Raw genomic sequence first — 16,480 nt, forward strand, 5'->3', positions numbered from 1 at the left:
AGGTTATTTTTTTTGCGTTATTTTTCTATTTCTCTATGCAGAAGTGTGGGCTGTGTATATGGATACCTGTGCTTGTTCCGCCTGTTTCACTTTCCTGTTCTCCTCCTTCTCTCCCCTCCTCCTTTCTCAGGAGCTGTCCAAGATCGCCATGCCTGTGGCGTTTAACGAGCCCCTGAGTTTCCTCCAGAGGCTGACAGAGTACATGGAACACACCTACCTCATCCACCAGGCCAATGCCGCCACCGACTCTATAGAGAGGATGAAGGTAACTAGTCATCATCATCATCATCATCATCATCTCTCACATAAATAAACAGACACACACACACAGTGTTTATCTTCAAGAGATTTGGGCAGTACGCTCACAGTACCTGATAGTGTGTTGTGTGTTTTCTAGTGTGTAGCAGCGTTTGCTGTGTCTGCCGTAGCGTCACAATGGGAGAGGACTGGGAAGCCCTTCAACCCTCTGCTGGGAGAAACCTACGAACTGGTCAGGTTAGAACTACAATACCACCCTATCTCGTTCTCGTGTGTGTGTCTGTGTGTCTGTCTGTGTGTGTGTGTGTGTGTGTGTGTGTGTGTGTGTGTGTGTGTGTGTATGGGCTCTATGTACATTGTGCAGTACATACACATATCTTGTGACTTGTCATGACACCCTGTCGTCTCCCCCCCCCCCCACCACCCACCCCACCCCCTCTCCTCCTCCTCCTCCTCCCACCCCCTCTCCTCCTCCTCCCACCCCCACGTCAGAGAGGACCTGGGCTTCAGGTGGATGTCGGAGCAGGTGAGCCACCACCCGCCCGTCAGTGCCTTCCACGCCGAGGGCATGCAGGAGGACTTCCTCTTCCACGGCTCCATCTACCCCAAAGTCAAGTTCTGGGGCAAGAGCGTGGAGGCGGAGCCAAAGGGCATCATCACCCTGGAGCTGCCCAAGTCAGTATGGAGCCAGACACCTTCCTCCTCCTTCTGACCGCCGGTCTCATTACTAGTCAAGTCCTTGAGCTGTAACTTTACTAGATTGAGTTTAAACTACATTATTTTTTTAGTTTAGTTTGACTGGTGCAATGGATAGAACCAAATTGCCCAAGGATAGATAGAACCAAATTGCTTTCATTAAATGATCTAATCGTTAAGTATGAAAATAACTCTCCCTCTTTTCTCTCTCTGTAGACACAATGAAGCGTACACCTGGACCAACCCCACCTGCTGTGTCCATAACATTATCGTGGGTCAGCTTTGGATCGAGCAGTATGGCAATGTGGAGGTGATCAATCACAAGTAAGGGCCGTGTGTGTGTGTGTGTGTGTGTGTGTGTGTGTGTGTGTGTGTGTGCGTGTGCGTGTGCGTCTGTGTCTGTGTGTCTGTCTGTGTGTGTGACAGTCAGTAGGTTACTGTGTGTGTTACAGTAGGTTATGTTCTCTGTGTTAGTCTGTGTGAATGTACATGGTGAGCATGTTAAATGTCTTTGATCATTTCCGGTCGATGGATCAGGGAAACAGAACCGGGACTGTTGCTTTGCCAAGGAGAGAGAGAGAGCGAGCGGTGAATGTCTGAGAGCGGCTGTGTGTGTGTCTGACCGTGGGGAATACTGAAAGAGAATGTGTAAACACAAGAGTTTGTCATTCTGTCACAGGACCGGGGAGAGATGCTGCCTGACGTTCAAACCCTGTGGTCTCTTCGGGAAAGAGCTGCACAAGGTGGAGGGCCACATTCTGGATAAGAAGTATGTGTGTGTGTACCACCTTTTGGTTTGCAATTGCATTGTTGATGGTTTGGGTTGGGTTGTCGCTCTCTTTTTTTAAAGAGCCGTGGGTGGGGTCATTTGACCCCTGTGAGTAAAGAAAATAATGTTATATCTTTGCACTCGATCAAATTTCAGGACCCTCCTTTCATGACTTTTCCTAGATATGTGCGTTCTACCACCCAGTATCCTTACATTTTCAAAATCACATCAGGATAAGCTAGTATAAAGCTATTTTGCTTTGTTTTTCTATGTAGGAAGCAGGCTAATTTACAAGCGGCCAACTAGTGGTCGTTGTGTGTAAATAGCAGCTTGAGCATTGTAAAGAGGCGGCTCTTATAGTAGGTAAAGAAGTATGTCTGTTCTAGTGTTAATATGTTATTATGGCCATACAGATATAGCAGTATTCAATATGAAGATGGCGTCCTCAGATCACATGCAAGGCCATTTACTCATGAAGCATAAAATATTCACAATACTTAATGTGCACATGAGTGATTCTGAAAGTGTGAATATCATTTTAACTAAAATCAAGGGCAACAAACAAAAGGCCAGCTTGGTACACAGTACAGATCTAGTCTCGCATCAACAAAATCAACATCTCTCATCCCTCACCAATATTGTGTTTGATCCTCGTCGTTAAATATGCATGTAATAATATTTCAGAAGCCTGCCGCTCAATGTGCCAACCCTGCTGTGTGTGTGTGTCTGTGTGTGTTTCCAGCAAAAAGAAGCTTTGTGCCATCTATGGCAAATGGACCGAGTGTCTGTACACAGTGGACCCTGCCATCTTTGATTCCCACAAGAAGTCTGACAAGAAGAATGTGGAGGAGAAGAAGCGGGTATGTACCGTCCTGCAGGGCTATGTGTGTGTGTTCAACTATGTTCTTGAAGGGGCTTGAAGGAGTTTCAAATGTTATTTGCAAGGGGGCCAGACATTCTGACATGCATGTGATTAGCCTTCCTAATGTCTGCATACACCTGGAAAACAACAACGGACAAATACCACTACATTATTTTTTAAGTAACAATTATTACAAATGTAAGTGCTGTCCATGCCGATAAATCCACATTCATTTTGTCACTTCTCACTGAATATGAACACAACACACACCGTGATCTTCTTTTTCCATTTGAATGAGGAAAAATTGCACTACTTTGATGGGGCAAAGGCAGAAAAGTTTGGTTCAGGCAATGATAACGGTGTTTATTTGTCAGGAGGTAATGGATGGTAAATGTATTAGCGTTCATGTGAGAGAATCTGATTGTTCTGTATGTTGATTCAAACATCTCATTTCGTTTGGGAATTGGCAAGGCAAGTTTATTTGTATTGCACCTTTCATACAACAGGGGCAATTCAAAGGTGCTTTACACAACATTAAAGACATGCATAAGTTGCTCTCCATTGACATGCTCCGTCCAAAGCTACGCACAGCCCACAGGTTGCATGTCTCAATGTGGAACGCCCTTCCTATAATCTTAAAGGAGTGCAAAACACTGCCCACCTTCAAAACCACTCTCAAAAAACATTTACAGGAGGCTGCAATCCGTAACTGGACCCTCTAAATCAAAAATCAGATTAAAAGACCCGAACTACCCACTGTACATACTTTGTGTTTTGTCCCCCGCCCCCACCTGTGGTGTATGTCCCCACCTGTCCTACCCGCTGTACATACCTGATGTTTTGTTGTATTGTTCTTCCCATGATGGATGTATATTTAACTTGTAGATAGTACTAGTTATTTGTCTGTATTATCTTGTAGATAGTACTAGTTTTTTTTTGTCTGTCTTACATGTAACGATGAATTGAGAATCAAGGACCCCAATTGAAATAAGCCAGTGGCTTTCTTGGGTTTTTATCCTTTTAGTTGACCTTGTATGTAATATGTACTTTCATGTACCTACTTCTACAAATCTTCTAATAAAGTTTTCAATCAATCAATCAATCAGATCAGTCTAGCAAAGTTGCAAAATTCAACGTTGAAGAATGGTGAGCGAATGCTGATTGTCTGTCCACTGATACCTTGGTGATTTAACAGTTCTCAATGGGCTGGACAACAGTGAAAATTAAACTCGGGCTCATTTTGGCACCAAATATCAGATTTTTGAAGGTTTATTAATTTATTCATGTTCATTAATGTTCAAAATTGATCAAAGGGCTGGATCTGATTACGCCTGCTTTACTGTATGCACTAATGAACAACTTCCTGGATCAACAGCCAGGGACTGGCTCCATCCCTACAGTGTTATGTAACTTGTTATGAGTGATGTTGTCTCTCTATCACTCGATTTGCTTAGAGAAGCAATGAGATAAACTGTCTCCAGTATGATATGTATCTTCATAGGACCAGGCAATAAACCTTCCGCACACACAATACATGTAAATAATCAAGGCCTTATAATGTAATTAGTCCAGTTGCTCCAAACGTTTATTTTTTTAATAAGCATATAAGCTATCTCTAGTTTTTTTTCTTTTAGGGTGGAGACACAGTACTGTACCTGGCTGAAGGATTAACCCATAGTTGTGTGTTCTCGTCGTCCCCCTCCAGAGCAGTGTGGATGAGGAGCCGGAGGAGATGCCCCCTCCCGAGACTGAGACCGTCCAGGCCATACCAGGAAGTGAACTTGTCTGGAGGATAGCCCCCCGCCCAGACAACTACGCTGAGGTGAGAGGGACAGAGCAGCAAGGGGGGGGGGGTCAGATAACGGACTCTATGATAGAGTTGGAAAGTGGAAGGTATGGGGGAGAAGAGATGAGAGAGGGAGCTAGGGGAGTAAAGGAGAGGTGTTCATTTGGAAAGGTTTTGAGACTCTTTCTTCACTCTTTTGTGATTTTGAGCTGGTTGAGCTGGTTTTCACTCATGTTTCCCCCCCCCCCCCCCCCATCTCATCTTCTCCTCCATGGTAGTTCTACGCCTTCTCCACGTTTGCCATGCAGCTGAATGAGATGGAGAAGAGCATGGAGGGGGTCCTCCCTCCCACGGACTGTCGCCTCAGGCCTGACATCAGATCCATGGAGAACGGAGACATAGGTATAAAGACTCAATGTGAAACCTATTGTACTGTACTGCTGAAAGTATTTTCTGCGTGATGTGTGTATTGACTTGCAAGCAATTAAGCTCTTGGAAGAGAATCTTTTTGTTTGTTGATGTCGAGGAAACCCCAAGTCATATTCTTATTTTAACCACCACTATATATTTGTATTTAATAATCCTAGGTTTCCCTTCATATCATAGGGTTCCCTTTATATCCTAGGTTTCTCTCTATAACCTAGGTTTCTCTCTATATCCTAGGTTTCCCTGTCCATCCTAGGTTTCCCTTTATATCCTAGGTTTCCTTTTATATCCTAGGTTTCCCTCTCTATCCTAGGTTTCCCTCTCTATCCCAGGTTTCCCTTTATATCCTAGGTTTCTCTTTATATCCTAGGTTTCCCTTTCTATCCTAGGTCTCCCTCTATCCCAGGTTTCCCTTTATATCCTAGGTTTCTCTTTATATCCTAGGTTTCTCTTTATATCCTAGGTTTCTCTCTCTATCCTAGATTTCTCTTTATATCCTAGGTTTCTCTTTATATCCTAGGTGTCTCTCTATATCCTAGGTTTCCCTCTCTATCCTAGGTTTCTCTTTATATCCTAGGTTTCCCTGTCCATCCTAGGTTTCCCTTTATATCCTAGGTTTCCCTCTCTATCCTAGGTTTCTCTCTATCCTAGGTTTCCCTTTATATCCTAGGTGTCTCTCTATATCCTAGGTTTCCCTCTCTATCCTAGGTTTCCCTTTATATCCTAGGTTTCCCTTTATATCCTAGGTGTCTCTCTCTATCCTAGGTTTCTCTCTCTATCCTAGGTTTCCCTTCATATCCTAGGTTTCTCTTTATATCCTAGGTTTCCCTTTATATCCTAGGTTTCTCTCTCTATCCTAGGTTTCCCTTTATATGCTAGGTTTCTCTTTATATCCTAGGTTTCTCTATATATCCTAGGTTTCCCTCTCTATCCTAGGTTTCCCTTTATATCCTAGGTTTCCCTTTATATGCTAGGTTTCTCTTTATATCCTAGGTTTCTCTATATATCCCAGGTTTCCCTCTCTATCCTATGTTTCCCTTTATATTCTAGGTTTCTCTTTATATCCTAGGTTTCCCTCTCTATCCTATGTTTCCCTTTATATTCTAGGTTTCTCTTTATATCCTAGGTTTCTCTATATATCCTAGGTTTCCCTCTCTATCCTAGGTTTCCCTTTATATCCTAGGTTTCCCTTTATATGCTAGGTTTCTCTTTATATCCTAGGTTTCTCTATATATCCCAGGTTTCCCTCTCTATCCTATGTTTCCCTTTATATTCTAGGTTTCTCTATATATCCTAGGTTTCCCTCTCTATCCTAGGTTTCCCTTTATATCCTAGGTTTCCCTTTATATGCTAGGTTTCTCTTTATATCCTAGGTTTCTCTATATATCCCAGGTTTCCCTCTCTATCCTATGTTTCCCTTTATATTCTAGGTTTCTCTTTATATCCTAGGTTTCCCTCTCTATCCTATGTTTCCCTTTATATTCTAGGTTTCTCTTTATATCCTAGGTTTCACTCTCTATCCCAGGTTTCCCTTTATATTCTAGGTTTCTCTTTATATCCTAGGTTTCTCTCTCTATCCTAGGTTTCTCTTTATATGCTAGGTTTCTCTCTATCCTAGGTTTCTCTTTATATCCCAGGTTTCCCTTCATATCCTAGGTTTCCCTTTATATCCTAGGTTTCCCTTTATATCCTAGGTTTCTCTTTATATCCTAGGTTTCTCTTTATATCCTAGGTTTCCCTTTATATCCTAGGTTTCCCTTTATCCTAGGTTTCTCTTTATATCCTAGGTTTCTCTCTCTATCCTAGGTTTCTCTCTATCCTAGGTTTCTCTTTATATCCTAGGTTTCCCTTTATATCCTAGGTTTCCCTTTATCCTAGGTTTCTCTTTATATCCTAGGTTTCTCTCTCTATCCTAGGTTTCTCTCTATCCTAGGTTTCCCTTTATATCCTAGGTTTCCCTTTATATGCTAGGTTTCTCTTTATATCCTAGGTTTCTCTTTATATCCTAGGTTTCTATTTATATCCTAGGTTTCCCTTTATATCCTAGGTTTCTCTCTATATCCTAGGTTTCCCTTTATATCCTAGGTTTCTCTTTATATCCTAGGTTTCCCTTTATATCCTAGGTTTCCCTTTATATCCTAGGTTTCCCTTTATATCCTAGGTTTCCCTCTCTATCCTATGTTTCTCTCTCTATCCTAGGTTTCTATTTATATCCTAGGTTTCTCTCTCTATCCTAGGTTTCTCTCTCTATCCCAGGTTTCTCTTTATATCCTAGGTTTCCCTTTATATCCTATTTTCCCCTTTATATCCTAGGTTTCCCTTTATATGCTAGGTTTCTCTTTATATCCTAGGTTTCTCTTTATATCCTAGGTTTCTATTTATATCCTAGGTTTCCCTTTATATCCTAGGTTTCTCTCTATATCCTAGGTTTCCCTTTATATCCTAGGTTTCCCTCTATATCCTAGGTTTCTCTTTATATCCTAGGTTTCCCTTTATATCCTAGGTTTCCCTCTCTATCCTAGGTTTCTCTCTCTATCCCAGGTTTCTATTTATATCCTAGGTTTCCCTTTATATCCTAGGTTTCTCTTTATATCCTAGGTTTCTCTTTATATCCTAGGTTTCTCTTTATATCCTAGGTTTCTCTCTATATCCTAGGGTTCTCTCACTATGCTAGGTTTCCCTTCATATCCTAGGTTTCCCTCTCTATCCTAGGTTTCCCTCTCTATCCCAGGTTTCCCTTTATATCCTAGGTTTCCCTTTATATCCCAGGTTTCCCTTTATATCCTAGGTTTCCCTTTATATGCTAGGTTTCTCTATCCTAGGTTTCTCTTTATATCCTAGGTTTCTCTCTATTTCTCTCTAAGGAAAAAAATAATAAAGTGAAGGGAAAAAAAGAAGATATATAATATCATACTATACTATGTTCTTTTTTCCACTTAATTCTTTTTTTCCTTTATTGTAATACAAAAGCACATGGACACACACATTTATAATATGATAGTATACTATGTTGTAGTATAATATAGTATAGTATGATATATTTTGATGTAGTATAGTAAGCGTCACAAAAAAATGAAAAAAAGAACATAGTATAGTATGACATATTTTGATGTAATATAGTAAGCGTCACAAAAAATGAAAAAAAGAACATAGTATAGTATGACATATTTTGATGTAATATAGTAAGCGTCACAAAAAATGAAAAAAAGAACATAGTATAGTATGACATATTTTGATGTAATATAGTAAGCGTCACAAAAAAAGAAAAAAGAACATAGTATAGTATGACATATTTTGATGTAATATAGTAAGCGTCACAAAAAATGAAAAAAAGAACATATCCTAGGTTTCTCTCTATCCTAGGTTTCTCTTTATATCCTAGGTTTCCCTTTATATCCTAGTTTCCCCTTTATATCCTAGGTTTCCCTTTATATGCTAGGTTTCTCTTTATATCCTAGGTTTCTCTTTATATCCTAGGTTTCTATTTATATCCTAGGTTTCCCTTTATATCCTAGGTTTCTCTCTATATCCTAGGTTTCTCTCTATATCCTAGGTTTCCCTTTATATCCTAGGTTTCTCTTTATATCCTAGGTTTCCCTTTATATCCTAGGTTTCCCTTTATATCCTAGGTTTCCCTTTATATCCTAGGTTTCCCTCTCTATCCTATGTTTCTCTCTCTATCCTAGGTTTCTATTTATATCCTAGGTTTCTCTCTCTATCCTAGGTTTCTCTCTCTATCCCAGGTTTCTCTTTATATCCTAGGTTTCCCTTTATATCCTAGTTTCCCCTTTATATCCTAGGTTTCCCTTTATATGCTAGGTTTCTCTTTATATCCTAGGTTTCTCTTTATATCCTAGGTTTCTATTTATATCCTAGGTTTCCCTTTATATCCTAGGTTTCTCTCTATATCCTAGGTTTCCCTTTATATCCTAGGTTTCCCTCTATATCCTAGGTTTCTCTTTATATCCTAGGTTTCCCTTTATATCCTAGGTTTCCCTCTCTATCCTAGGTTTCTCTCTCTATCCCAGGTTTCTATTTATATCCTAGGTTTCCCTTTATATCCTAGGTTTCTCTTTATATCCTAGGTTTCTCTTTATATCCTAGGTTTCTCTTTATATCCTAGGTTTCTCTATATATCCTAGGGTTCTCTCACTATGCTAGGTTTCCCTTCATATCCTAGGTTTCCCTCTCTATCCTAGGTTTCCCTCTCTATCCCAGGTTTCCCTTTATATCCCAGGTTTCCCTTTATATCCTAGGTTTCCCTTTATATCCTAGGTTTCCCTTTATATGCTAGGTTTCTCTATCCTAGGTTTCTCTTTATATCCTAGGTTTCTCTCTATTTCTCTCTAAGGAAAAAAATAATAAAGTGAAGGGAAAAAAAGAAGATATATAATATCATACTATACTATGTTCTTTTTTCCACTTAATTCTTTTTTTCCTTTATTGTAATACAAAAGCACATGGACACACACATTTATAATATGATAGTATACTATGTTGTAGTATAATATAGTATAGTATGATATATTTTGATGTAGTATAGTAAGCGTCACAAAAAAATGAAAAAAAGAACATAGTATAGTATGACATATTTTGATGTAATATAGTAAGCGTCACAAAAAATGAAAAAAAGAACATAGTATAGTATGACATATTTTGATGTAATATAGTAAGCGTCACAAAAAATGAAAAAAAGAACATAGTATAGTATGACATATTTTGATGTAATATAGTAAGCGTCACAAAAAATTAAAAAAAGAACATAGTATAGTATGACATATTTTGATGTAATATAGTAAGCGTCACAAAAAATGAAAAAAAGAACATAGTATAGTATGACATATTTTGATGTAATATAGTAAGCGTCACAAAAAATGAAAAAAAGAACATAGTATAGTATGACATATTTTGATGTAATATAGTAAACGTCACAAAAAATGAAAAAAAGAACATAGTATAGTATGACATATTTTGATGTAATATAGTAAGCGTCACAAAAAATGAAAAAAAGAACATAGTATAGTATGACATATTTTGATGTAATATAGTAAGCGTCACAAATAATGAAAAAAAGAACATAGTATAGTATGACATATTTTGATGTAATATAGTAAGCGTCACAAAAAATGAAAAAAAGAACATAGTATAGTATGACATATTTTGATGTAATATAGTAAGCGTCACAAAAAATGAAAAAAAGAACATTGTATAGTATGACATATTTTGATGTAATATAGTAAGCGTCACAAAAAATGAAAAAAAGAACATAGTATAGTATGACATATTTTGATGTAATATATATAGTAAGCGTCACAAAAAATGAAAAAAAGAACATAGTATAGTATGACATATTTTGATGTAATATAGTAAGCGTCACAAAAAATGAAAAAAGAACATAGTATAGTATGACATATTTTGATGTAATATAGTAAGCGTCACAAAAAATGAAAAAAAGAACATAGTATAGTATGACATATTTTGATGTAATATAGTAAGCGTCACAAAAAATGAAAAAAATAACATAGTATAGTATGACATATTTTGATAGTAAGCGTCACAAAAAATGAAAAAAGAACATAGTATAGTATGACATATTTTGATGTAATATAGTAAGCGTCACAAAAAATTAAAAAAAGAACATAGTATAGTATGACATATTTTGATGTAATATAGTAAGCGTCACAAAAAATGAAAAAAAGAACATAGTATAGTATGACATATTTTGATGTAATATAGTAAGCGTCACAAAAAATGAAAAAAAGAACATAGTATAGTATGACATATTTTGATGTAGTATAGTAAGCGTCACAAAAAATGAAAAAAAGAACATAGTATAGTATGACATATTTTGATGTAATATAGTAAGCGTCACAAAAAATGAAAAAAAGAACATAGTATAGTATGACATATTTTGATGTAATATAGTAAGCGTCACAAAAAATGAAAAAAAGAACATAGTATAGTATGACATATTTTGATGTAATATAGTAAGCGTCACAAAAAATGAAAAAAAGAACATAGTATAGTATGACATATTTTGATGTAATATAGTAAGCGTCACAAAAAATGAAAAAAAGAACAGTATAGTATGACATATTTTGATGTAATATAGTAAGCGTCACAAAAAATGAAAAAAAGAACATAGTATAGTATGACATATTTTGATGTAATATAGTAAGCGTCACAAAAAATGAAAAAAGAACATAGTATAGTATGACATATTTTGATGTAATATAGTAAGCGTCACAATTTTTTTTAAAAAAGAACATAGTATAGTATGACATATTTTGATGTAATATAGTAAGCGTCACAAAAAATGAAAAAAAGAACATAGTATAGTATGACATATTTTGATGTAATATAGTAAGCGTCACAAAAAATGGAAAAAAGAACATAGTATAGTATGACATATTTTGATGTAATATAGTAAGCGTCACAAAAAATTAAAAAAAGAACATAGTATAGTATGACATATTTTGATGTAATATAGTAAGCGTCACAAAAAAATTAAAAAAGAACATAGTATAGTATGACATATTTTGATGTAATATAGTAAGCGTCACAAAAAATGGAAAAAAGAACATAGTATAGTATGACATATTTTGATGTAGTATAGTAAGCGTCACAAAAAAAAACATAGTATAGTAAGACGACATCATACTATACTATGATGTAGTCATACTATACTATGTTTTTTTTGGTGACGCTTACTATATTACATCATAATATATCATACTATACTCAAAACCTTTGTTTGTGTGTAATATTAAAACGTGTATCTGTCTGTCTCAGATTCGGCGAGTGCAGAGAAGAAGCGGTTAGAGGAGAAACAGAGGGTGGCGCGGAAACATCGCTCCAAATCTACGGACGAATGGAAAATAAAGTAAGTTAATGTTACCTGGTATACCTCCTAACCTATAACTCCTTCACCCCCCCCCCCCCCAAAAAAAAAAGAAAAACACCCTCTAAACTCATAAAAAGTGTTTGTATGCTAATGCCAGGTCTGCTTGGCTAACTACCTCTGCGTTTGTTTTGGGCTGTGTTAAGCCTCCTCCTCATGTTGCCACTGAGAAGGAACCCTGTGCTTGGCCCCAGGTTTGGCTTACCCACTGTGCCCTAGACTGCTGTGCCTGTGGTTTGGTTCAGTGTTCGAGTGTTGCACTCTACCATCCCCTGCAGGACAGATTCAGAACTGCAGTGAAGGAACACATCATTTCGAACACAAATGCATGCTTTACTAAATCAAGGGGGGGGGGGGGGATCCCCAAAAGCTCTGCAGTACTAATATCCCAAGTGTATCGAAGACTATGGGTGTAAAGATTATTTTGGTGCTGTGAACTTTTCTGTAAACGTAGTAACGTACCCATGAATAGTAGCCTATAGCTGACTATATTTATATTTTAAATAAACGTTTACGTTACAATATATGGCATTGTAACTGCCAATGGCCTCTGGTCCTAGCATAGATAACTTTTTTCTTATGAACAATGGATAGATGATTCACGTACACAAATGTATAGTAAAGTCACTTTGGATAAAGGTGTCTGCTAAAATGCCGTAAATGTATCCATCCCCACCCATCTCTGTTCTTGTGTGTCTGACTCTAGTTTTTGGTCCCTCATTCCCACAGGTGGTTTCACCAGGGTCCAAACCCCTACAACAAAGCTCAGGACTGGCTCTACTCAAAAGGCTATTGGGACAGGGACTACGCTCAGCTACCTGACATATACTAACACACCCGCAATCAACCTTTACACCTCCATGTAAACTCTCTCCTGTTTTTGATATATTCATGGTAGAACTTATGAGGGTGTGCTATCAAAAGTGTAATGGATGCGAGAGTTATAATAACAACATAAGCAAGGTGAAGGGAGGGAAATTAATTGGCCTTATCGTGAAGAAAATAGTCCTTGATGGTCCTTAACTGTTGGGAGTTGAGTGACATCCAAGGCAACCACTCAGCAGCTTCCAAACCCATCTTATCTCACACTCGAAAGCACAACGATAAACCTGTCTTCTTGAGCCTGTAAGCTATGGACAACGACCACTGTGTGTAGCCTATAAGTAGAGACGTCTTTGGAAGAAAGTAGGATATAAATCTGCCTGTCATAATGTTTTTAAGATGGAGTGTTTTGACTTGAACGCATCACTTGTAGATGTATATCCTATTTAAACGCAGTGCACATGGTGCGCTTACTTCTTCTTCTGCGCACATTCAACAGTATCACTCTTAGAACAACGTAGAGCTTTCAGGTTGTGTGTGAAGTAGCTTCTGGCTCAGGCTTGTACTTATTGGGCAGAATGAGAATCTCTTAAGACAAACACTTACTGTCGTAAACTCTCATTTCTGCTGCTTAGGTCTCCGTAGCCATGCCCGGGGACATTGCAGACGTGTTTATACATATCGGGATAGAGCTCAGAGTTTAGTTGTCTGAGCTATGATTCAATGTACTGTAGTTCTTTGTGCAGAGACAATTAATCGTATCACTGTACATAGAATCCTGACGGTTGCGTCCATAGCAGATACATAGATAAATACATAGCTGAGTTTGATCACTCGGCTCTGTGTAAAGATATATTTTCTCTCGGTGTGTGCTATTCAAAGTATCTGAAATATAGTTGGAAACATAATAATTGAGGATCATTCTTTAAAAGAACATAGATCTGTTTGGAATTCTTTCCCCTCACAATGAATGCAGATGTAACGCACCATGCACCACTTTTTACTATGCAAGCATTGGCTGCACATTCGCACACACAACATTCCAAGTTGACTTCGTTGTGAATAGCTGCTGTAACTTCTGTAAAGCACTAGAGATTATCATGTAATATAAGGCGGTAAAGGTAGACTAGGTAGTTCAGGCACCCACCTGTACCATTTTACCCCCTGCGCAGATCATATTAGAAATTTAAAAAGAAACATATTTCTATTGTTGCTAAATAAAAGCTTAATGTTACCTTAATGCTTTTGTCATGCTTGTTTTATTTCATTAACAACCTCACTTACTTGCTCTCTGTATGTGCAAGCAGCTGGTGAAAGTGGGAACAAGTCGGCAACCGAGCAAATGTATTTTTTTTTTAAATGTTAATGATTTTCAACGACACACTCGCTAGTCAAGCCAAACTATTGCAATGCACGGAATCCATTGCATTGCAATCTTTTGGCTTGACTAGCGAGCGTGTTGTTGAAAATCAGCACCAGCTGCTGTCACATATGAGCAAGTGTTTACTGAAGGACTAAGCAAATATTGACCAAGTGGATAAATAAAGGGGAAAAATATTTAAAAATAATAATAAAAAATACTTGTATTTTGTATAAAGTGCTACTACATCAGGGTCAGGAGAGACCCCATGTCCCAGACTGCACTGCTGTGGGCCAGGCGGTTATGTCTTCTTGAAGGTGAATGTTTGTTCCTGACACCTGGGTAGTGTTGTCCTGTAACCCTACAAGAATATCAACAGGATGAGACACCTTCAAGAAAACAAATTCTTCTTCTGCATATGCTCACAGTGAATAATTTTATCGTGGAGGAATCATGCTAAATTGAAGGTTTACCTGACGTAAAAGATCCTGACTGAGGACACTCTGTGCTGCCTCCATTATGGCAGTTTCAGAGGGGGCTCTTTCTGATAGTTCACAGCCAGAGCATCTTGCTGACACAGCAGGTGAAATACTGAGAGACCCATAGGAAACCCTGGCCAGACTGAATGTAGGTGACAACCCTGTAGCTGTCAGAAAGGCATCAACATTGCCCCGCAGTGGTGTAGCGGTCTAAGCACTAGCCACTAGTGCAAGCTGCCCACCGGGGACTGGGATCGAATCCCAGCTCGCCAGACCCGGATATGGCCGGGGCACACACAGGGAACGGCATATTGAGCGGCCGCTCCCGAGGGCGGTATAAGAATATTTCCGGACAAGGATCCGTCGCGCAACAGCGCCCCCGGGGTGCCGGAATAACGGTGCTGGGCTCGAGGAGCCAGTCAGCTAGTCTGCCTGGCGGCCTCCTCTGGGGCTGCCGGCCACGGGGTCGTGCGGCGGATCCTACGCAATAGGCAGGGGATAATTGGATGCTAGGTTGGGTTCAATTGGCTACCAAATTGGGTGAAAAAGGGATAAAAGAAAAAAAGAAAAAAAGAAAGGCATCAACATAGTGACTAATTACTTATTGTGTTATGTTCCACTAACAATGTCCAATCAGTATATGATCACTTCTGTACTTGACACATGATGTTTGTGGAGATACTCTGGGAGATGTTTGTCTCTCTGCTGCTGTTCCCACACTTTCTTCTCTACTGGAGATCCTGACTGAGGACACACTGTGTGCTGTCCCTACGGCTGTTTCAGAGGGAAATTGTTCTGATAGGTCACTCCTAGAACTTCTCACAGACACAGCTGGTGAAATGTCTGCCAAAGTAACATTAGGAAACACCAGTGGCTCCTCTATTGGTGGTGCTTTGTAGATCCCCTCCACATGGAAGGCCGTACGAGTTGATTCTACAGTAATGTCACAGAGACCCAGAGGGAACCCTGGCCAGACTGGATGTAGATGACAAAACTGTAGCTGTGGGGGAGACATCCACATAAGGTGGGAACAGAGAAGAACTGTGTTCTCTCTGGTGTCTCTGATGTTCTCCCCACACTCTGCTCTCTCCCGGGGATCCTGACTGAAGACACTCTTCGTACTACACCTTCTATAGCTGTTTCAGAGGAAGCTCTTCCTGATAGGCCACTCCTAGAACCATTCGCAGACACCGCAAGAAGAATCCCCAAGAGTAGCAGTTCGTTGTTACCTCTGACCATCCATCGATGGTGAGCGGGAAACCCTGGCCTTGCTCGACGCTGGTGAAATGTCTGCACCAGTCAGAGATTACTCGTTCTGACAGGTCACTGCCAGAACTTCTCTCATAGGGCTTTCACACTGGTATGAACGCGGGCTCGTTCGCCAGACAGCAGCAACGTTCGGAGGTTTCCGAACGCGAACGCGAACCGGCACGGTTCTTTGCCGGTGTGAAAGCCCTAACAGAGTACCCAAAGCAGAGTGCTTTGTAGATCACCTCCACACTAGAGAACGCCCCCATAGAGGATAATTCGACAGCACCTTCACTCAGCGACCCAGAGGGAACCCTGGTCAGACTGGATTTAGGTAACATTTACATTTACGGCATTTAGCAGACGCCTTATTCCAAAGCGACTTACAATCAATACATTTGACTAAGCAAGTGAATCATCAATCCACCAGTCGTATCAGGAAGAGTAATCTAGCTCAGGCCTGGGGCCATTGGCAGTCTCAGCCTGTAGCTGTTGGAGAGAGATATTAACACGAGCCAGGGATTAAAGATATTTTAGCTATGTTTGATATGCACCGTATGAGTAGAGATCCTTTCAACTCATATGAAAGACTGTTGTAAGCCTACCTGACACATATGCTGTTTGTTGAGATACTCTGGGAGATGTGTGTCTCTCTGGTGACTCTGCTATTCTTCCCCACGCTCTCCTCTCTACTGGGGATCCTGACAGAGAACACTCTGCATGCTCCATCCAACACATGGGTTTCAGAGGGAGACCTTTGGATGACGTCACTTCTTGACGTTTTTATCTGGTCAAATTCCATCTCCAAGTCTGGAAGACAAAGTCCTTCACCAATGGATGGCGAAAGAGGCAGTTCTCCCAAATGAGCATCTC

The 16,480-nt window shown here is 39.4% G+C and overlaps 1 protein-coding gene across 1 annotated transcript; it reads left to right on the top strand.

The window, feature by feature from the left end:
- Positions 1–133: 133 nt before the first annotated feature.
- LOC308171438 (oxysterol-binding protein-related protein 1) lies at positions 134–12,530 on the top strand (the record flags this gene model as incomplete). Its single annotated transcript, XM_080546281.1, has 10 exons — positions 134–265; positions 398–495; positions 751–933; positions 1,171–1,278; positions 1,634–1,723; positions 2,466–2,583; positions 4,291–4,407; positions 4,650–4,773; positions 11,590–11,680; positions 12,428–12,530. The coding sequence occupies exons 1-10, from the start codon at positions 149–151 to the stop codon at positions 12,528–12,530; spliced, it is 1,149 nt and encodes a 382-aa protein (XP_080402407.1). The 5' UTR covers positions 134–148.
- Between the last annotated feature and the right edge of the window lie 3,950 nt (positions 12,531–16,480).

The sequence above is a fragment of the Nansenia antarctica genome, assembly GCF_963989245.1.
Source record: "Nansenia antarctica genome assembly, chromosome: 16".
NCBI lineage: Eukaryota > Metazoa > Chordata > Actinopteri > Argentiniformes > Microstomatidae > Nansenia > Nansenia antarctica.